This window comes from Paramisgurnus dabryanus, chromosome 19, assembly GCF_030506205.2.
Source record: "Paramisgurnus dabryanus chromosome 19, PD_genome_1.1, whole genome shotgun sequence".
Lineage (NCBI taxonomy): Eukaryota > Metazoa > Chordata > Actinopteri > Cypriniformes > Cobitidae > Paramisgurnus > Paramisgurnus dabryanus.
In genome coordinates, this window is record NC_133355.1 from 8,707,993 (window position 1) to 8,727,542 (window position 19,550).

General features: G+C 40.0%; 1 protein-coding gene across 1 annotated transcript in view; it reads left to right on the forward strand.

Annotated features, from left to right (window-relative positions):
* Window positions 1-19,550, forward strand: part of ash1l (ash1 (absent, small, or homeotic)-like (Drosophila)) — a 32,941-nt gene extending 13,391 nt beyond the window's left edge. Inside the window, exons 5-27 of the mRNA XM_065287833.2 lie at window positions 996-1,707; window positions 2,023-2,196; window positions 3,181-3,275; window positions 3,706-3,779; window positions 3,933-3,978; window positions 4,089-4,197; window positions 4,327-4,533; window positions 4,613-4,759; window positions 6,354-6,462; window positions 8,223-8,384; window positions 8,473-8,543; window positions 8,848-9,014; window positions 9,104-9,256; window positions 9,578-9,632; window positions 11,889-12,021; window positions 12,137-12,400; window positions 12,593-12,679; window positions 12,867-12,957; window positions 13,094-13,232; window positions 15,403-15,575; window positions 15,867-16,033; window positions 16,285-16,762; window positions 17,296-19,550. Of these exons, the coding sequence (XP_065143905.1) occupies window positions 996-1,707; window positions 2,023-2,196; window positions 3,181-3,275; window positions 3,706-3,779; window positions 3,933-3,978; window positions 4,089-4,197; window positions 4,327-4,533; window positions 4,613-4,759; window positions 6,354-6,462; window positions 8,223-8,384; window positions 8,473-8,543; window positions 8,848-9,014; window positions 9,104-9,256; window positions 9,578-9,632; window positions 11,889-12,021; window positions 12,137-12,400; window positions 12,593-12,679; window positions 12,867-12,957; window positions 13,094-13,232; window positions 15,403-15,575; window positions 15,867-16,033; window positions 16,285-16,762; window positions 17,296-17,387 (3,905 nt within the window). The 3' untranslated portion in view covers window positions 17,388-19,550. The remainder of the gene's footprint in view (window positions 1-995; window positions 1,708-2,022; window positions 2,197-3,180; window positions 3,276-3,705; window positions 3,780-3,932; window positions 3,979-4,088; window positions 4,198-4,326; window positions 4,534-4,612; window positions 4,760-6,353; window positions 6,463-8,222; window positions 8,385-8,472; window positions 8,544-8,847; window positions 9,015-9,103; window positions 9,257-9,577; window positions 9,633-11,888; window positions 12,022-12,136; window positions 12,401-12,592; window positions 12,680-12,866; window positions 12,958-13,093; window positions 13,233-15,402; window positions 15,576-15,866; window positions 16,034-16,284; window positions 16,763-17,295) is intronic.

Consider the following 19,550-nt stretch of genomic DNA (forward strand, 5'->3'; position numbering starts at 1 on the left):
ATAAATTGGACCCAAGATGGTCTTCAAATCTTAAAATTTAAGCTGGAATTGACAAGACACCCGATGCAAAATCTAAAATGGATAAAAAGATCTAGAAGTAAACATGATGAAATGGTAAGATGTAAAACAATGGTTTGACTGATGGAGCAATAAGATAAATAGAACATAATAGACTAGACTGTGTTGAAAATGAGTTAGACTGAGAGTAAGTTAATTAAAGGGATAATGGATGATGGAGAGTTAATGGGGGATGCAGACAAGAGCTGCTGTTTTGCTGAATCTGTGAGATGGTTTTTTTCTGCTGTTTTACATTTTGGCCAGTAGAAAATCATGAGATAAATGAATACATTTGATTGTAAATGACAGAAAGCGCTGTAAACCAACCAAGATGACTTAGACAGCTGGCGGAGGCCAAGTGCATACTACAGTGCAGAAAACTCACTGTGCACCCTTTTAAAGACTTGTTTTCTGGCATGTTGGTGGGGTCAATAGAGTGCCGGAGGGATGACGTATTTTTGTAGGCTAACCCGGAAGTTAGGGGGATGTTCGTTGGGTTGGCATACAAAAATACGTCATCCCTGCGGCATCCTATATCAAGATTATTTTGTTTGCTGATTGTAACCATGCTCTTAAGTTCATTCAATAGGCTGCTGCTTTTTAAGACCTCATCATACGCATTATGAAACCTCATTAGTGACCATTGTGGGATGCTACTTAGGCAACTATATATGCTATACAACAGCACTCCAAACAGAAGACTCCACTTTAGCTTGTCACTTTACTTCAGATACTTCTAAATAGACAAAAAATATACATTTTGTAAATACAATAAACAATTTAAATTATATATATAAGTGTGATGCCCTGAAATGAACTGCTGCCTCTGTAGGAAGCTAACTGAGTATATAAGTAAATATGGTAGAATGTTCATTTGTAAAATAAGTTTGATTATTATATGCCAGAAACGTAACCCTCTTTTGTCTCTTATCTCATAGGAAATGTATCTGGCACACAAAACCGAAGCGGACAATCAGGTGTCCCTGAGGGTGCAGAGTTTCCCCACCATAGGCACCACCATCACCATCATCCTCCTCACTCTTCTTCTTGCCTTTCTCACTGCACTCTTGACCAGCCTGGTAGCGGGGCAGCCCTCCGCACCTCCAGTTGCCAGGCTAGTCCCTCCCAGCCTTCGTGTTGCCTTGATTCCTCTCCTTCCCACCACTCCCACAGGTTAGCCCCGCCCCCTCCTAAAAACAACCTGCATCATGTCAACAAGATCCTCCGTGCTAAAAAGCTTCAGAGGCAGGCGCGCACAGGAAACAACGTTGTGAAAAAACGGGGTCCAGGGCGTCCCCGTAAGTATCCGTTGCCCTCGCCTCCCCCCTCACCACCGCCCCAAGCGACTGAACCAGAGAACCACCCGGTACACGACAGACACAGAGGTGGCATGGTCTGGGAGGGGGACACTGTAGTCAACATCATTGAGTCAGTAGTGCAAAGCCAACGCAGAAAGGGACAAAAGCGAAAGCGATGGGACAGGGAGTCCGACGGAGGTGAGGAGGAAGAAGAGGAAGCAGAGGGGGAAAGAGAGGAAGAGGAAGAAACGGAACAACGGCCAGCGGCTAGAGAAGAAGAAATTACACCCAAACCTAGAACAGAAGGTCCTAGGGGATGGTTGACACAGGAGGAAATGCATTGTTTTCGCAGGTATGCTGTTCATCAGTTTCTCCACACTGCTGAGATCAATCTTACATTAATTTCATAACACGACTTAAAACATGAATACATGTTTGGTTTAGTTTGTGTGGCAGCTTTGTTACCTATTCAGACCGTTCTTAATCACTATAGGTTCCATGATGTGTAGGATGCCCCCTTTCTAGAAAGTATACACCAATGCTAGCTCTCTAAACCCAATACGTCAGGGAAAATAAATATGAGCTAAATAGGCTGCATAATGTCTTCCATTTTCAATTTAGAAAACATTCAATCTCTAAATGAATTATTGTTGCTTTTTATTTACAGTGCACTGGAGGGAAAACCAGATGACCAATCCACCCCAGAACGAACAGGTCCTACTTTACAGGAACAACCCCCCAACTCATCAGTGACCAGCCAACGGGAGAAGAGACCCGCTAGACCACCAAAAAAGAAGTTTCAGAAGGCAGGACTGTACTCCGATGTGTTCAAGACCGATGAGTAAGAGTAATCGTATAGACAATGATTTAGCTGTGGTAAAATAGTAACAGACAGCCTCAAATGTTTTTTTTTTTAAAGCAACACCAATTCAATAAATTATACCAGTGTTCAAGAAGCCATGTTATAAACCACATTTTAAGTTATTTTTATTATTAAAGGATTACTCCACTTGAAAAAATGGAAAAAAATTCGGATAATTAACTCATCCCCATGTCATCTCAGATTTGTATGTCTTTTTTCAGTCGAGAAAAAATAAAAACATTTTTTAGGAGAACATTCCAAGATTTTTCTCCATATAGTGGACCTCAACAGTTCAGTTTCAATGCAGTTTAAAATTGCCGTTTCAATGGAGTTTCTCAAAGGGCTCTAAACCAGTGTTTCCCAATCCCATCAAAGTTTTTTAGATGTCTCCTTATTTAACACCCCATATTCAGCTTTTTAGCTTGTTAGGGAGACATGGGCTGCATCCAAAATCACATACTGTGACAGTAGGTCATGAATAAGATGAAGTACCTACTCAACGACTGTTAAAACGGTACGTTCTATGTAGTATGAATATGGATAGTATGAATGAATTCGGACTTACTACATTCGCCATGTTGAAATATCACATGGAAGTATGCGGTTTCGGACGCAGCCATGTTAACCATTCTGGAAGGATGCTGATGAGTTGAATCAGGTGTTGAATAAGGCGACATCTAAAACTTTCTGGGAGGGGGTTCTTAACCAGGATTGGGAAGCACTGCTAAACGATCCCAACCGAGGCATAAGGGTCTTATCTAGCAAAACGATCATCATTTTTTTTACCAAAAAATAAGTACTTTTTAACCACAACTTCTTGTCTCGCACTAGCCTAGTGACTCGCTGGCATGACATGGGGGGGTGAGTAAATTATTGGGATTTTTCTTATGAAGTGGAGTAATAATTTTATAATCTGAATGAATAGTAATGCATCATTACATTAATATCATGTGCATCCATCAGTCCTCGCAGTCAGCTGCTACAACTGAAGAAGGAGAAGTTGGAGTACACTCCAGGTGAACATGAGTACGGGCTGCTTCCTGCCCCAATTCATGTTGGTGAGTATGTCTCTTATTCTTGGAAAACACAAGAACAGGATCATTACTATAAAACATGTTTTTAAGAACTATTATTGCTAAAAATAAGTCTGGTTTCTGAATGTGGGTTTAGGTGCTCCTGTAGCTCCACTAGTAGAGCATTGAGAAGAAACCCTATACACATATTTATAAAATGTATGCACTATAAGTCGCATTGGAATAAAGCGTCTGCCAAATGCATAAAAAATGTAAATGGATTTGTGTTGATGTACAACTTGTCATTCGTAACCAGTTCATTATGTATGGCCTCCTCACGGGCTATCAGGCTGATTAGTTATGGTTTATGAGTTATGAGGTGATTACGTGATTCAATATTGAAATGGCACTGCCTAGAGTTAAAGAAAAAAGAGATTTAAATAATAACTGCGATTTGTCTTCTGTGTTTGTTCAGGGAAATACTTGAGACAGAAACGCATCGATTTCCAGCTGCCTTATGACATCTTGTGGCTTTGGAAACATGATCAGGTAGGTCCTCTAAACCACATCTTCCCGTTAGTTGACAGCTGCATTTGTTATTATATTGTGGCATCTTGGCTACAATTTGGTTCTCACAATACAAACAGTATGGAAAAGGCATTAACTTTTTTTTGTAAAAAAATGTGTTCTTGTTCTTTTAAGCTCTACAAGAGGCCGGACGTTCCTCTGTATAAGAAGATCAGATCCAGTAAGAAGTTTTCTTGAGATCATTACCTGTGAACTGTAAAGTTTCTATAAATATACTATTATAAATTTTATAAAAAAAAAAGTATAACCAATAAATATTGTCCCTCTTAGATGTCTATGTGGATGTGAAGCCTCTCTCTGGTTATGAAGCCACCACCTGTAACTGCAGAGCACCTGAAGACCACATCGAGAAGGGCTGTCAGGATGACTGTTTAAACAGGTAATAGTTTAATTAAATCCCATTTCAATGTCCCTCAAATACTCCAATGCCAAAAGACATGCATCTTACAAATTAATAAAGTTTCACAAAGCAGATACTGTGAGTTTCCCATGTGCTTCTTTCCATCAGGATGATATTTGCCGAATGTTCACCAAGCACTTGTCCGTGTGGGGAACAGTGCGATAACCAGCACATCCAGAAGCATGAGTGGGTGCAATGCCTGGAGCGCTTCAGAGCCGAGGGCAAGGGTTGGGGAATCCGAACCAAGGAGACCCTACGTGCCGGCCAATTCATCATCGAGTACTTGGGAGAGGTGGTCAGCGAACAGGAGTTCAGGTTCGCAGTCTGTTCACTTATAACAGCTGGTCATTTTTTTCTCCGATCTTCCCTTCACCTGGTCTCTCTCCACGTTTAGGAGTCGCATGATGGAGCAGTACTTTTCCCACAGTGGCCACTACTGTCTGAATTTGGACAGCGGTATGGTGATCGACAGCTACCGCATGGGCAACGAGGCTCGTTTTGTCAACCATAGCTGCGAGCCCAACTGTGAGATGCAGAAGTGGTGAGTGAAATGAGACCATCAAATGAGTCAGCAATGAAGTAAGCCAATAAAATCCCATCAGCTAGTGATGAGATCAGTAACGGAAAGATCATTTATAACAGTGAGTCAGTAGGGACTTGGAAAACCACAAACACTGAGTAAGCAATGACTTTATTATAAGACATTTCTGCTGGTCAGCTCCATATGTTATATTTTGGTGATGCATGGGATGTTTTCTGGTGTCTTGGTCATAAACCAGTTTAAACCAGTATAGTAATTCATGTTTGTCTGAAGGCACAAGCCAGTCATGTTGAATAATTAAAGAGCAAAGGGTCACGTTTTTCTGTTGTACAAAAGCTGTTGAAACCAATTATTCATAATGAATTGGTTTAATTAGTCAGAATGTAAATGATAACGCGTTCAGAGAGAGGTTGTGAACTCAAGATTTAGGTCAATGACCAACATCTGCTTAGTACTCTAGCACAATTACACAAACGTCTGCAGTCTAGAGATAATGTTATCTCTTCTATTTCTGATTCTGTTGACTTTTGCTCTTTCTCACACACACACACACACACACACACACACACACACACACACACACACACACACACACACACACACACACACACACATTAGCGACTGTGCATTTTGGCCTTATGGTGACAGATTATCCATCTCATCACAGAAGAGCGATTATACATAGCTTGTGTTTAGGGTGGAGGGCACAGCTGTGCTACCCAGTGAGTGCACACGTGTGCCTACATCCGTGCCAAAATATGTGCCTCATTCTGCATTATTACATAATTTGGTGTAGGACTTTGTGATTGTTTAATATCAAGTACTGTAGCACTAAATATTAGGGGTGTCAACAATAATCGATTCAGCAATGCATCGCAATGCGGGCATGCACGATTCAGCATCGATGCAGCAAAGTGCCATAATCGATTTTGTAACTGTTTATTTTCTGGCCTCGAGTGGACAATAAAGTTGTGAAGTTTCAATTACTTCCGGGGGCACAACAACAACAATCAAAACGGCTGAGGCGGAGAGAGATGACCGTGATAGATGGGTAAATAAAAACGCACCCTTTTCCATGGAAAGTGGACATATGGGCACATTTCGGATTCTACGAAGTTAATGGGAAACTAGACAAGACTTACGCTGTGTGTAAAATTCTCATCTCAGGTATATAATTGTCATTGTCTTAAAGCTGCTAAGCTTCCGTTTTTGTTGAGAATAGTTGCACTTGACTTTACTACTTGACTGATTAAAAATTTGCCTTGTTGTGTACAGTAGAATTCTGATGCATCGCAATGCATCGTAGAATCGAATTGAATTGAATCGTTACCTGTTGAATCGTAATTGAATTGAATTGTGAGGGCAGTGCCAATGCACACCCCTACTAAATATAGTATTCAGTTAATGTCCGGTCACCTGTTTGGATATCAGATTAGAATTTAGAGTCAGATCCCTTTTATATTTCTTTTAAGTTGCTCTATATAATTAACAAGTGAATGTTGATACCATTTTATACCATAAATCTCTCTCTCTCTCTCTCTCTCTCTCTCTCTCTCTCTCTCTCTCTCTCTCTCTCTCTCTCTCTCTCTCTCAGGTCAGTGAATGGAGTGTACCGTGTTGGTCTGTTTGCTCTGAAAGACATCAGTAGCGGTACAGAACTGACATATGACTACAACTTCCACTCTTTCAACACAGAAGAACAGGTACATCGGTCACCCATGTGCGGCATGTCATACATATCCACACTCGGCTGTGTTTTATAGTGGTTACTTACTTATGAGCATTTAATTTGTACAAAACAGCGGTGCTCTAGTCACTCAGGCACTGCATTATAGTAGGGCTTAAAGGGGACATATTATGACAATCTGACTTTTTCCATGTTTAAGTGCTATAATTGGGTCCCCAGTGCTTCTATGAGCCTAGAAAATGTGAATAAGATCCACCCAGTAACTTAGTTTTGGCAAAACATGTGAAAAAATAGCTCATTGAAATTTGTCTCCCCTTGTGATGTCAGAAGGGGATAATACCACCCCGTAATCTGCAAATAATAATCTGCCCCTTAATCCAACCACGGCACTGCCATTTAGTGCAGAGAGAGAGAAAATAATCGACAACACAAATGAGTTTTAATTTCAACAAACCATCATTATTGCGATCAGTGTTTGTGTTTCACCAGCTCATTTGCATATTAAAGGACACACCTAAAAACGGCACATTTTTGCTCACACCTACAAGTGTCAATTTTAACTTGTTATAATAAATTATTTAAATGGTTTTTTTTCGAGCTACAACTTCACATATGTACTCTGGGGACACCAAAGATTTATTTGACATCTTAAAAAAGTCTTGTGAAATGTCCCTTTTAACTCAGGGGTGTAAAAGTGAATATATGAAGAGCTCAAATGCAAAAGCCGCTGAACACTACCTTTGGTAAAAAAAGATAATGATTGACTGAATGCTTTGGGCACGTATTATATGTTCATCAAATACTTCTGCTTCAAATCCACTTAATCCTGGCCTTGGGTCATTTAGAAATAACGGTTTGTTGGCAGAATCCGTTAAGCGGCATTGCAATTTTTTTAAACACAATCTTCTAAAGGGGATCGCACACACAGCTCAGCGTCGAATCGCGTCTAGGACAACTCAGAGGTATCGTAAACCGGAAGTGCACATTTGAGCAACTTCCTGAGTCATAGCTGGGCGCCGCAGACAGGCGCGACCTTTTAAGGGTTGGTGTGCGTATACTCATAGAAAACAATGTGTTTGATTTTTTTTTTTAACTGCGTGGCACTGAGCTGCGCGTCCGGTGTGCGACCTCCTTAAGTGCATGGAAGAAGAATTGAGTGATTCAGGTTAAAGGAGGTTTACCGAATATGTTAGGATATTGGCCGAATTTTTTAACCTTTTAACTGTTTTCGATTTGAAGAAGTGAATATTTTTGCATGTACTATGATGGTTTTGCAGCGAAAGATTTATTAAATATTAATGAAATGACTTAAGTGACATTTGTGAAAATAAGGGATTCGAATTCCTGACTATTAACCTTTTCATTGCCATTAAAGTTACATTTCTGAACCTAAACATAAGAGCCTGAAAAAAATTAATTTACAAGAAAACGTGCACTTAGAGGGTTTTGCATCTGTCCTCTTCTTTTGTTCATCACGATTTGGTTGGAATTTGAAAAAGTTTTACTATGTTATTAGATGTTGTTTTATTTTCAAACCTGCATGGCCTTGGGTGAAATCCGTGTTAAATTGTACCCGTTTTATTTATCTTATGATTTTTTTCTAAAACTAAGAAGTCATCTGCATCCTTAAAACAACTATAAGAAAATAATATTAATAGCAACATCTCATCTTTTTATATACTAACATCTGCTTGTATAATCTGGATGCTATTGTGCCATACTATCTTACTGTCGCTTGCCAAATGGTAACGTTTCTCTCCTCTTGTTGCTATGCAGCAAGCCTGCAAGTGTGGCTCAGAGGGTTGCAGAGGCATCATTGGTGGCAAGAGCCAGCGAATCAACGGGCTGCCTGGGAAAGGGGGTGGAGCAGGGGGCGGAGCCCGTAGGCTGGGAAGACTAAAAGAGAAACGCAAGTCCAAACACTCGCTGAAAAAACGGGTATGAGACACAAAGCCAAATGTCTTGTTTGTCCACTCCTACTCCTGATGAAAACAAACATTTTCTAAATGCAAATGCATTTTTTAAGGAGGAAGAGTCCAGTGACAGCAGCAAGTTTTACCAGCACCTTTTAATGAAGCCCATGTCTAACAGAGAGAGGTACGATCCATAATATGCTCTCTATTTGGTTTCAAAGTGGCCTATTTTTGACTCTCTTGTAGTTTTTCTCCCTAGAGGTACGCTTTTAATGTTAGTTAAGAGTTTCTTTTGAACAAAATGCTTCTCTATGACCCTTCCTATCAGGATGTAGTGTCCCTTAAGATTGTCATATGTAAATAACTCTGATAAGTTTGTACAAATAGACCGCTGGAGAAGCTTTATGTCGTGTTTTGTCCCTTTCTGAAAGTCCTGATACTATTAAAGGCCCCAGTATCCACTAATCATATTTCTTTCTTAATTTTAGGAACTTTGTGCTAAAACATCGAGTGTTCCTGCTCCGAAACTGGGAGAAGATGCGTGAGAAACAGGAGCTTCTGAAAAGAGACGGAGAGCGAGAGAGGGAGAATAGCGGTCTGTCTCTTTACACCCGCTGGGGAGGAGTCATCCGTGATGACGGCAACATCAAATCAGGTGCGTGTGCCCATTTCTCTTCAGCTGACTGATAATATGCATGCAAGTTTGTCGTTTCTGACACTGTTTGCGTGTTGTGTCCTTTCCAGATGTATTTTTGACGCAGTTTTCAGCGCTGCAGACATCGCGCTCCGTGCGCACACGCAGGCTTGCGGCAGCCGAGGAGAACACGGAAGTTACACGGACAGCACGTCTGGCACACATCTTCAAAGAGATTTGTGACATGATCATGAGCTACAAGGGTAAGCAAAGACCCTCATTCATTTACACCCTCACATCGCATGCATTTGTTTCAAATAAAGTGAATTATAAATCTGGTCAGATGTTAATTTTATTAATCTTACTGATGGATTCATGGTGAAAAATATAATGTACAAACTAGACAATTCTGACTCACGTTTACACTTTCTTGTTTTAAAAGCTAATTTTATATAAATTGGTTATGCAAAATTCAAGCACTGAGGGATTCAATTCGGTTTCAAATTTAGTTTAAGTATACACCAACTTTATATACTTGCATTTTACGCTTACACTCTTCAATTGTCGTTTTTTTTTAAATCAAGATTCAACTGGTCAGACTCTTGCTGCTCCACTGCTTAACCTGCCTTCTCGGAAGAGGTGAGTGCAATATGTTCAATATTTACTAGTAAGTACAGTTTAGTAAAGTTGGTTTTAGTTACGACCAGCACAGGCTTAAGCAAAGCAGAGTGCACACCGCCAGCAACTAGCAATGACAGAGTGACACAATCTCATTTATTTAAATGGAAACTTTGCAATTTTTGGCGATAGGAAGTGCGCAGCTACGGCTTTCAGGAGTGACAACCAATGAGAGTAAATCAGTGAAGTTCCCTTCATCTGTCTTTCGTCATTTTCTGAGAGGACCTTACTCATTTGTTTATATTTGTTACTAGGACAACCAAAATTAGGAACGCCTCCTAATTGAAAGCGTTTAGCGATACAAAGTGACGAAGTTGCTGGTGGTGTGCAAGCGCACTGTATGCCATATGATGTTCAAATTAGAGGTCTTCTCGGGTCCAAAGAAATGTACCCGACCCGAAATGACCCGAATCACTTCATACCCGAACCCGACGTGCATAAATAAAAATTTTTTAAAGAAAGACCCGACCCGAGACAAACCCGAGAAAATTAGACCCGAGTCCGTCCCGAACTAGTGAATTTTTTTTTTTAACCCGACTGGAACCGAATGTAAACAGCACTGACGTGTGTGTATTCTGCAGACCCACACGCAGCAGTCAGACAGAAAGAAACTCCGGTGGCCTTGCAACCAATTTGGCGAGCTGCTCCATTCGTTTTACTTTGTTATCTGACGACGACACCAACGTAACCGCTAAAATGTACATTTATAATTGACTGACATGTATGTCTCAACCAAAATGAACCTTCCGACAACCACACAATGTCGCAAGCGCTCATGGCAAACAGATGAGAGGTTTGAAAAGGACATTGTTGCACACAGGCGAGAGAGTTCGGGTCTTCTCGGGTCCGTTAAGAAAAAATACATTCATTTTTAAATTACCCGAGACCCGATGCCGCTATTATTGTACCCGACCCGTGTCCGAGGCACATGTGAAACTTTTAGAACCGAACCCGATCGGGTCTCGGGTCGGACCTCGGGTTTTCGGATCTAAGTGGACCCGTGAAGACCTCTAGTTCAAATACAATACTAAGAGTAGGTGAGAGCGGGGCACAACCTAACATTTTTTTGGTTTTGGCTCAATCATTCAAAAAATATTTGAGTTTGTTTCTAGTACTTAACCATTCTTGGACAATTACACCAAATGTGACAGAAGTGCAAACGTTACAACTTACCCCATAGGTGGGGTTCATTGTAACAGGCAGGGGGTTAGTTGTAACGCTTGCTAAAAAATTAAGTTTGCAGGCAAATATTTCAATACTATTTTGTCTATATACTTGAAGTGGATATTGTTTATATATCTGTCTATAATAGACAGCTATCCACACTGTATTCATTCATCCAGCCCTTTTCTAACAATAGTTCAATTATAAATGATAACAAATGTCTAAATATGTCAGAAAAAGGAGCACAATTATGACAAAAAAAGTTTATATGTGACCCAGTCTGTAATAACCATACTACAGTTTCAAAATCTAATTCTGAGATAAAGAGCATCAAAGTCTGATTTTAGTCATTCATTTCATTATGATTTCAATCAATATTAAAGATATGAACAAAAATACATTTGACACACGATTTTTGATAAGACAGGCACATTTATTTTTTTTTGGCAGCCAGCAATCATTCGTGTGAGCCTATTTAAAACAACGGCAAGAATTACGCTAACGTTAGCGGTTTTCATATCATTATTGCTGAGGGGTTAGTTGTAACACAGCGTTACAATTAACCCCGCTGGGTTAAAATATTTTCAAGCCCACCAAAAAAGATCTGCAGACATATTTCAAATTGATGCTATGTTTTAGTCAACAAGACACTGATTAATATGACATAGCATTGGATTTGGTATCTTACACACCCAACTTAGAAACCGAAAAAAACATATGATGAAAAAATTTACCTGCACGCCACCAAAACACTCGTTCATCAATAACTCTAAAAAAAAAACATTATACATTTCCAATAATATGCGGGAGATCCTCTTTTGGCAGCGTGAAAAAAATACCGGAAAACCAAAACTCTCAACCTTGTGCAACAACGCAAACAGTCCTTGTTACAACTAACCCCGTGTTAGTTTTTACCCCGCGCACCCCTATCTGTAGACTGCTGCATTTACAATTTCAATGGCAACAGTCTGATCAATGTGTAACATTTTGTTACTTCTTGTTGACTGCTTAAATATTTCAATAAGGTTCTGTGGTATTCGTGTGTATTTCCAGGAACACGCAGTATTATGAGAAAGTCACCGATCCGCTAGATCTCAGTACTATAGAGAAGCAGATCCTCACCGGACACTACAAAACCGTAGAGGCCTTTGACGCAGACATGCTCAAAGTGTTTCGCAATGCCGAGGTTGGTCCCATTGTGCCGTCTTCACGTAAAAAATATGGATTTGAATAAAATATTTTTCAAAATGTATTTGGCATGTACAAAACATCTGTAATGCAATTTTTTTTTTCCTTAACAGAAATATTTCGGCCGGAAGTCGGCAACAGGTCGCGACGTGTGCCGGTTGCGGAAGGCGTACTACGGTGCACGTCACGAGGCTGCCGTGCAGATCGACGAGATTGTGGGCGAGACGGCCAGCGAGGCCGACAGCTCCGATTCTTTGGAGAGAGACCAAGCCCAACACGAAGGAAGCGGCAGTCATGACAAAGACGATGATGTTATCCGCTGCATCTGTGGCATGTACAAGGACGAGGGGCTCATGATCCAATGCGAAAAGTGCATGGTGAGTGAGCTGGTCTGTTTAAATATTGATTGATGTTATAAATACTAATACTCTCGAGGGTTAGAAATTTGAACAAACCCATCCTACCCAAACCCATCTGTAGGTTACATTGTGAATTGTAACTCACCCTACACTAGATAATCACATTTGTAGACATGTAAAACTCAAGTTTCTCCCTCTGTGTCTTGTCAGGTGTGGCAGCACTGTGATTGTATGCGTTTGGAGGCAGAGGTGGAGCATTATCTCTGTGAACAGTGTGACCCTCGCCCGGTGGACAGGGTATGAGACCTTTCGATCTGTGTAATCCTTTCTCCCTCTCTGACTGTTTAGAATGGCCATGCGGTCGTTTGAAATGTCACATCAGGATTAAGATCTCAACTCTTCTGTCATTCTAAGAGTTTGAAAGCTGATTCATGGCTGCTTTCTTTCTTGTCTTTTTTATGTATTTTCTGTAATGGTACAATAGGAGGTCCCGATGGTGCCCCAGCCAAGCTACGCCCAATCAGGATCCATCTATTATATATGCCTCCTCCGTGATGAGTTGTTGTTGCATCAGGGTATGTGTGTGTGTTTGTGGCTTTGTGCCCATTGGGGGCAATTCAAAATAACTGGATATAAGGTTGTAATATTATTTTGAAAAAACTTTTTTAACTTTTTCAAGAAGTACTGATGTATCATGTTTGTTTTTTCCAGGTGACTGTGTGTATCTCATGAGAGACAGCAGACGAACACCAGAAGGCCAGCCGGTGCGGCAGTCGTACCGTCTCCTGTCTCACATCAACAGAGACAAACTGGACATCTTCCGTATTGAGAAACTCTGGAAAAATGAAAAGTAAGGCCCTATGAAAATTGACAGTTCTTATTTTTAAGGAATATTTTAGTGTTTATTATAAACAATTTGATCAAACTTTATAAACTCATAAACTTGAATCAAAATCTGAAAATGTACTTCCGCCCTTTTGTGGCTATCCTTCTCTAATGACATTAGCTTGACGGCTTCATTGGGAGAATCCGTTAAAGGAATATTCCACTTTCATAAAAAATCCCCTAAAATTTACTCACCCCCATGTCATCCAAGATGTTTGTCTTTCTTTAAGTCGACAAGAAAATACGTTTTTTGAGGAAAACATTCCAGGATTTTTCTCATACCGCAGTATCAAAGGACTCTAAACGATCCCAACCGAGGCATAAGGGTCTTATCTAGCAAAACGATCTACATTTTCAGCAAAAAAAGTACTTTTATACCATTACTTAGAGCGCACTCACATTATCCAACCAAACCATGCCCCAGCGCGATTGTCACCTCTCCCTACTCCCCCAGGTGCACGCATTCACACTGTACTTTTTATCGATCTGAGTCCGGGCGCGCTTTCGTCATTTAGATGCGATTGTTTTGAAAAAAAGCAGGAAGTAAGTTCTCTCCGGGCGCGGTACAGAGCGATCACACTAGTCAAACAAACCAGGCTTTGGGGGTCAAACGCGCCCGAGCGCGGTTTGGTTTGGATAGTGTGAGTGTGCCCTTATTGTATTGCACTAGCTGTGCGACGCTCCAGCGTGACCTTGTGTATTACGTAATCACACCGAAAGTTACACGTTACATGTGAAACGCACACTTGCGGACCATTTTTAACGATGAACTGACACAAAGACATCAAGTAGTATCATTCCACATACAACAACGTTGGAACGGTCCTCTTTCGCCACACTTGTAAACATTGGAGCAGCAGTTTCGCACACGTTGTGCATGACCTTTCGACATGATGAAATCCGTAAAGTCACGCTGGCACGTCACACGGCTAGTGCAAGATGAGAAGTTGTGGTTTAAAAGTAATGTTTTTTGTTTTGTTTTTTTTTTTTGACAAAAATGACGCAATGGCGCAAATTGAGGTGCCTAGAAGTGATGTAATTGCAGGAAGTGAGCGGCGTCACAGAAGCCCCTCCCATGATGCAAATTTCCGCGTGAATGTCTCGATGACTAGAATTTCACGCGCGAATGAAGTACGTACACTGAAAATTTTGAAGCGTCCAACTATGCGGGGTAGACGGGAATTTGACGCCTCAAACGCGTCTGGTATGAACCCACTAAAGCAGCATTAAAACTGCAATTTTAAACTGCATTGAAACACTGTCAACTGTTGAGGTCTACTATATGGAGAAAAATCCTGGAATGTTTTGCTCAAAAAAAAAACTTTGACTGAACAAAGAAAGACATAAACATCTTGGATAATGTAGGGGTGAGTAAATTATTTGAATATTTTTATGAAAGTGGATTATTACTTTAAAGGGACACTTCACCCATTTGCATTAAGCTTTGTATAGTTAGAACCCCAGTCATGTTTTTGAATGGTCGTGCATCATTTCCTCAGTTTCCGCTGAGACAGGAGAAAAACAGATTTCAGTGTTGCACTTCCTTCTTTCAATAATGTGAAAATCATCCTTTTGCATCATTGAAAGAAGGAAGTCCAATATCTTTGTTGAGGGAGTGAGATTACAAACACCCCTTTTCTTGGTCAAATAGGCACCAAACTCTAAATGTATGTTACATTTTGACTACAAATATGACACACTTTCAATAAAGATACATTTTTCTATGGGTGAAATGCTCCTTTAACTCCGCCCCATCTAACTGAATTCCGTTTCTGAATGAAACGCCTACTTTTCTATATCCAATCTATTCACAGTAAAAAACACACATTCACGTCCACTATTTTATTCTTGTGTGATATTCTGTTTCACTCGAAATATCTCACAATACAGAAATAAAGTCACTTCCTGTTCTTCCTTTAATAAATAAGCAACAGTCTCACTTACATATAAAATCATCAGTTTGGTATATTACTGTGAAGGGTCTCAATAGAAAAATATTTGCATTCAAATACAAAACTATCTATTTGATGTACGGCTGTGTCAACACTTGCGACTGCCCTGAGAAACTGACTGTAGTATAAGTGTTTCTGCAGCACCTTATGAAAATATAAATAAATATTTACTTTTTTCTACAGCGGTGAGAGGTTTGCCTTCGGTCATCACTATTTCCGTCCTCATGAGACGCATCACTCCCCTTCTCGCCGCTTCTATCACAACGAGCTGTTCAGGGTGCCGCTCTATGAGATCATACCGCTCGAGGCAGTGGTGGGGATGTGCTGTGTGTTGGACCTGTATACCTACTGCAAGGGTGAGACGTTTAAATATACAGCAGACATACGCACACACACACAAACAGCACAAAGATAACATGACCTGAAATTTGATAGTCCAAGAGGTTATTTGATAAAAACAACTCATATAATTTACTTTCTGTAGTGTTCGCGTAGCTCAAATAGTGCTGTAGCCATGCAAAGTCATGGGTATGATTCTTATAAAATCGTATGCGCGAAAATGCACATTTCAAATGCATAAATGTCAAATGTAAAAATTTATATAAAGTGAAAACATTTACTAACATTTGCATCTCTAATGGATTCAGGTCGGCCAAAAGGTGTAAAGGAGCAGGATGTTTACATTTGTGACTACCGGCTGGATAAATCTGCACACCTGTTTTACAAGATCCACCGTAACCGTTACCCAGTGTGCACCAAGCCGTACGCATTCAACCACTTTCCCAAGAGACTCGCGCCTAAGAGAGACTTCTCAGTGAGTACTGGTGTAGCGGAGACTTGTATTGGGAGTGGTTTCCCAGACAGCCTTAAATTCATATTTGAGTATTAATGATAAATCTTTTTTTATGTTTACAATATAAATGTACAAAATCTCTTCATACAACATGATCTTTAATGGTTAATTATAGGTCCAGGGTCACATATACTGTATAAAAAAATTATTACACAAGAAGGCATTCCCTCATTCATGTACCTTCTCTTTTTCCTTTGCGCTCCCTAATTTAGCCTCATTACGTGCCAGACAACTACAAGCGAAACGGCGGCCGCTCTGCCTGGAAAAGCGAACGGCCTAAAGATGCATCCAACTGCGATGAAGACCCCTCACCCAGCGCGTCATGTGACCGCCTGTCCGTCGCCTTCTCAAGGGATGGGGACGAGGACAGAGACAGAGGAGTGGAGGGAGACATGGACACCAGACAGGAGGACACCAGCACTCCCATCACGCAGCTGCCCACCTCACAGGACGGAAGGACCGGTGGGGAAACCGAAGATCTGGAGGAAGAGGAAGATTGTGAGGAGAGGAGGGAGATGGACGAGGGCTCCCAGGAGAGAGGAGGAGGGCGAGACCTGTTAGATGCCCCGTCGTCGTCTTCACTTTCGTCTTCACCTCTTCATCCTTCCATCTTGGGAAGAAGGGAAGCGCAGAGAGATCGACTGAACAAGATTCTGCTCAACTTGCTGCACCGAGCGCCAACCAAGAACGGTAAGAGCGATAGAATGAAAACGGGGTTACTGTAAATTTTATATTTGACAAATAGTGGGAACAGGAAAGAGACTTATTTTTTTTAAACTAGGGATGCATAACGATTAATCGCAAATACTCTATAGCAGAATAAAAGTTTTTGTTTACATCATATATGTGTGTAAACTGTGTATAATAATTATGTATATATAAATATGGAAATATGCATGTATAATTTTAAGAAAAAATATATATTTATATATTAAGTATTTATATTTATATATAATATAAATTATACATAAATATACAAATGAATATACACGTGCAAACATTTCTTAAATATATACATGCATGTGTGTGCATTTATCTATACAAAATTATTATATACTGTTCACATACATATATGATGTAAACAAAAAATTTATTCTGCTATAGATTAATTGCGACTAATAGTTATGCATCCCTATTTCAAACAGATTCGTACTGTTTTGTAGGAAGGTAACAATTTTACAACTGAGAAATTTTGTCATTTCTTTTTTCCATCTCTCCCACAGCGATAGACGTCACGTATCTTCTAGAGGAAGGCTCCGGACGTCGCCTTCGCAGACGGACGCTTGGATTGAGCGAATTTATTTGCAGGAAGTAATGCAGACGGCATTTCTGCTAAGCACGCGTGCAGAACAGACGAAGAGGATAAAGACGCGAAGGTGGGCAACACCTGAAAAGAGGGAAAACGGAAGAGAGAGGCGACATCAAGGGCACAAATTCTCTCCCGTTTATATTCAAGTCCTTCGGACCGGCCCTAGCCTCATGCACTGAGGACACGCATGTCATTTGTCACCTTAATGTGTACCGAAAGTACACAGAAACACGCAAGTGTCAGACATAGGAACAGTGATGAAATTGACATTAACTTGTCGAAAGCTTGTCGACCCAACCAAAAGTTCCACTGAACGTCGGTGGAGGTCTACGTTTTTAAGGAAACGTGTGGTACTATTTTCGGCCTTCGAGGGTCAGATACATTTCGGCTGCAAGTGGAAAATGGGAGTCTGGCGCCCCCTTGTAAAGACTTGCGTGGAGGAAATAAACAGAAATAGGAGCAGCGTAGGAGGTGCAGTGTGGCGCACACACACTGCCCGTAGACTGAGAAGAGAGTTATGTCGACTAACTGCACTTTTAACAACACGGAAATCTGCTCCAGGAGATGTACGGATAAGACACTAACACTTGCGCAGTATTGATCAATGCTGTATGATAAAGCAAAACAAATAAGTATATTACCTGCGTTTTTTGTTTTTACTGTAATTACGTTAGGAATGGAGCACGATAGGGGCATCCCTATTTGTGAGCGGGAATGTTACGCTTCTGTTATCGTGGGCATTGTGATTGGTTAGAGTGGCTGCCAGCCCCGCCCTCTTTTTTAAAAGTATTTAATTCACCAGCTCAAAAAAAATCTAGCAGTGGAGGCACGCTGGCTTTATATAATGCCTTAGAATGCCAATGGTCTTGAGCTCTTGTTTATATGGTAGTGTGTGAGCGCGTGCGTGCGTGTGTGTGTGTGTGTGTGTGTGTGTGTGCGCGCCCATTCTGGTAATATAAATACGAAAGAGGAAACAACTTAAGGGCTTGACAGCAGTTACTAAACAGTTTAAGTCATGATCACAAGAACTTATTGTATCATGTGATGTCATATTGTTTGTGAGTGGCTTGTACGGGGTTGGGAAGGGGGTTTGATTTTTTTTTTGTTTTGTTTTGTTTTGTTTTTTTAAGCCTTTCAGGTTGCCATTGAGAATGTTTATAAAATTGTAATAAGATTTTTGCCCTTAATGCATCAGCTATGACAGATAAGTATTTCCACCTTCAATGGACCCCTTAAAAAAAACTGACGTTGAAAGAAAATTAATTTGTATAGTGCCAAGCTATGTATATATACAGACGGGAAAATGTGAGAGATTTCTCCATAAGCAATATCTTGATAATGGATTTTGTGTATTGTATTGTACAGGATTCAGCCCTATATGTATTATTATTATTATTATTATTATTGTTATTATTATTAACATTCTTATGATTATTACACGATTTGTATTGACAGAACTGTCACGTATAACTTTAGAAGCGGACGAGAATGTGGCAGATGAATAATTTCAAACGAATTTCTGACTTTACCCAAACACATGAATTTTGCTCATTTCAAAAGGGGAGGATCGTCGTCTGATGGACTTTGTCGAAAGGTGACCCCTGACCTGGCACCCGTCACTGTAAAAATGAATATTAACATTATTATAATTATTATTATTATTATTCCTTTTGAGGAGAAAAGGATATAATGTTCCTCGTTTTTTGCTGCAAAGTGTTGAACACTAAAAAAACAAACCAACATAAAAATGTAAAATGATATTTTGGAATGTGACAGAAAAAGAGGCTGTCAACCCGATATCATGTTCTTAATCTCCTTTTTAATTATTTTAATTCTTTTAAATGAGAAAAGATTGTTCTTTCTTTGTGATAGCGGTCATACATATAATGCTTGTATTTCTTGTATTTGTGTGTTTTTGTGTGATTTGTTTAGTTATTTTTAGACAATCACAAAATAAGATGCAAGCATTGTATACGGACAGACTGGCAGGCATTTTGTGATGTTGTGTACAGTTTGTCGAAACTTCTTCCACTCTGGTTCAAAGTTTGTAATTATAAAGTCATGAAAATGCTGTTGGTTTTTACTTTTTTGTTTTATATTCTATTTGTTTTGTTTTGTTTGTTTGTTTGTTTGTTTGTTTTTTAATAAAAAGCACTACATTATTGTGAA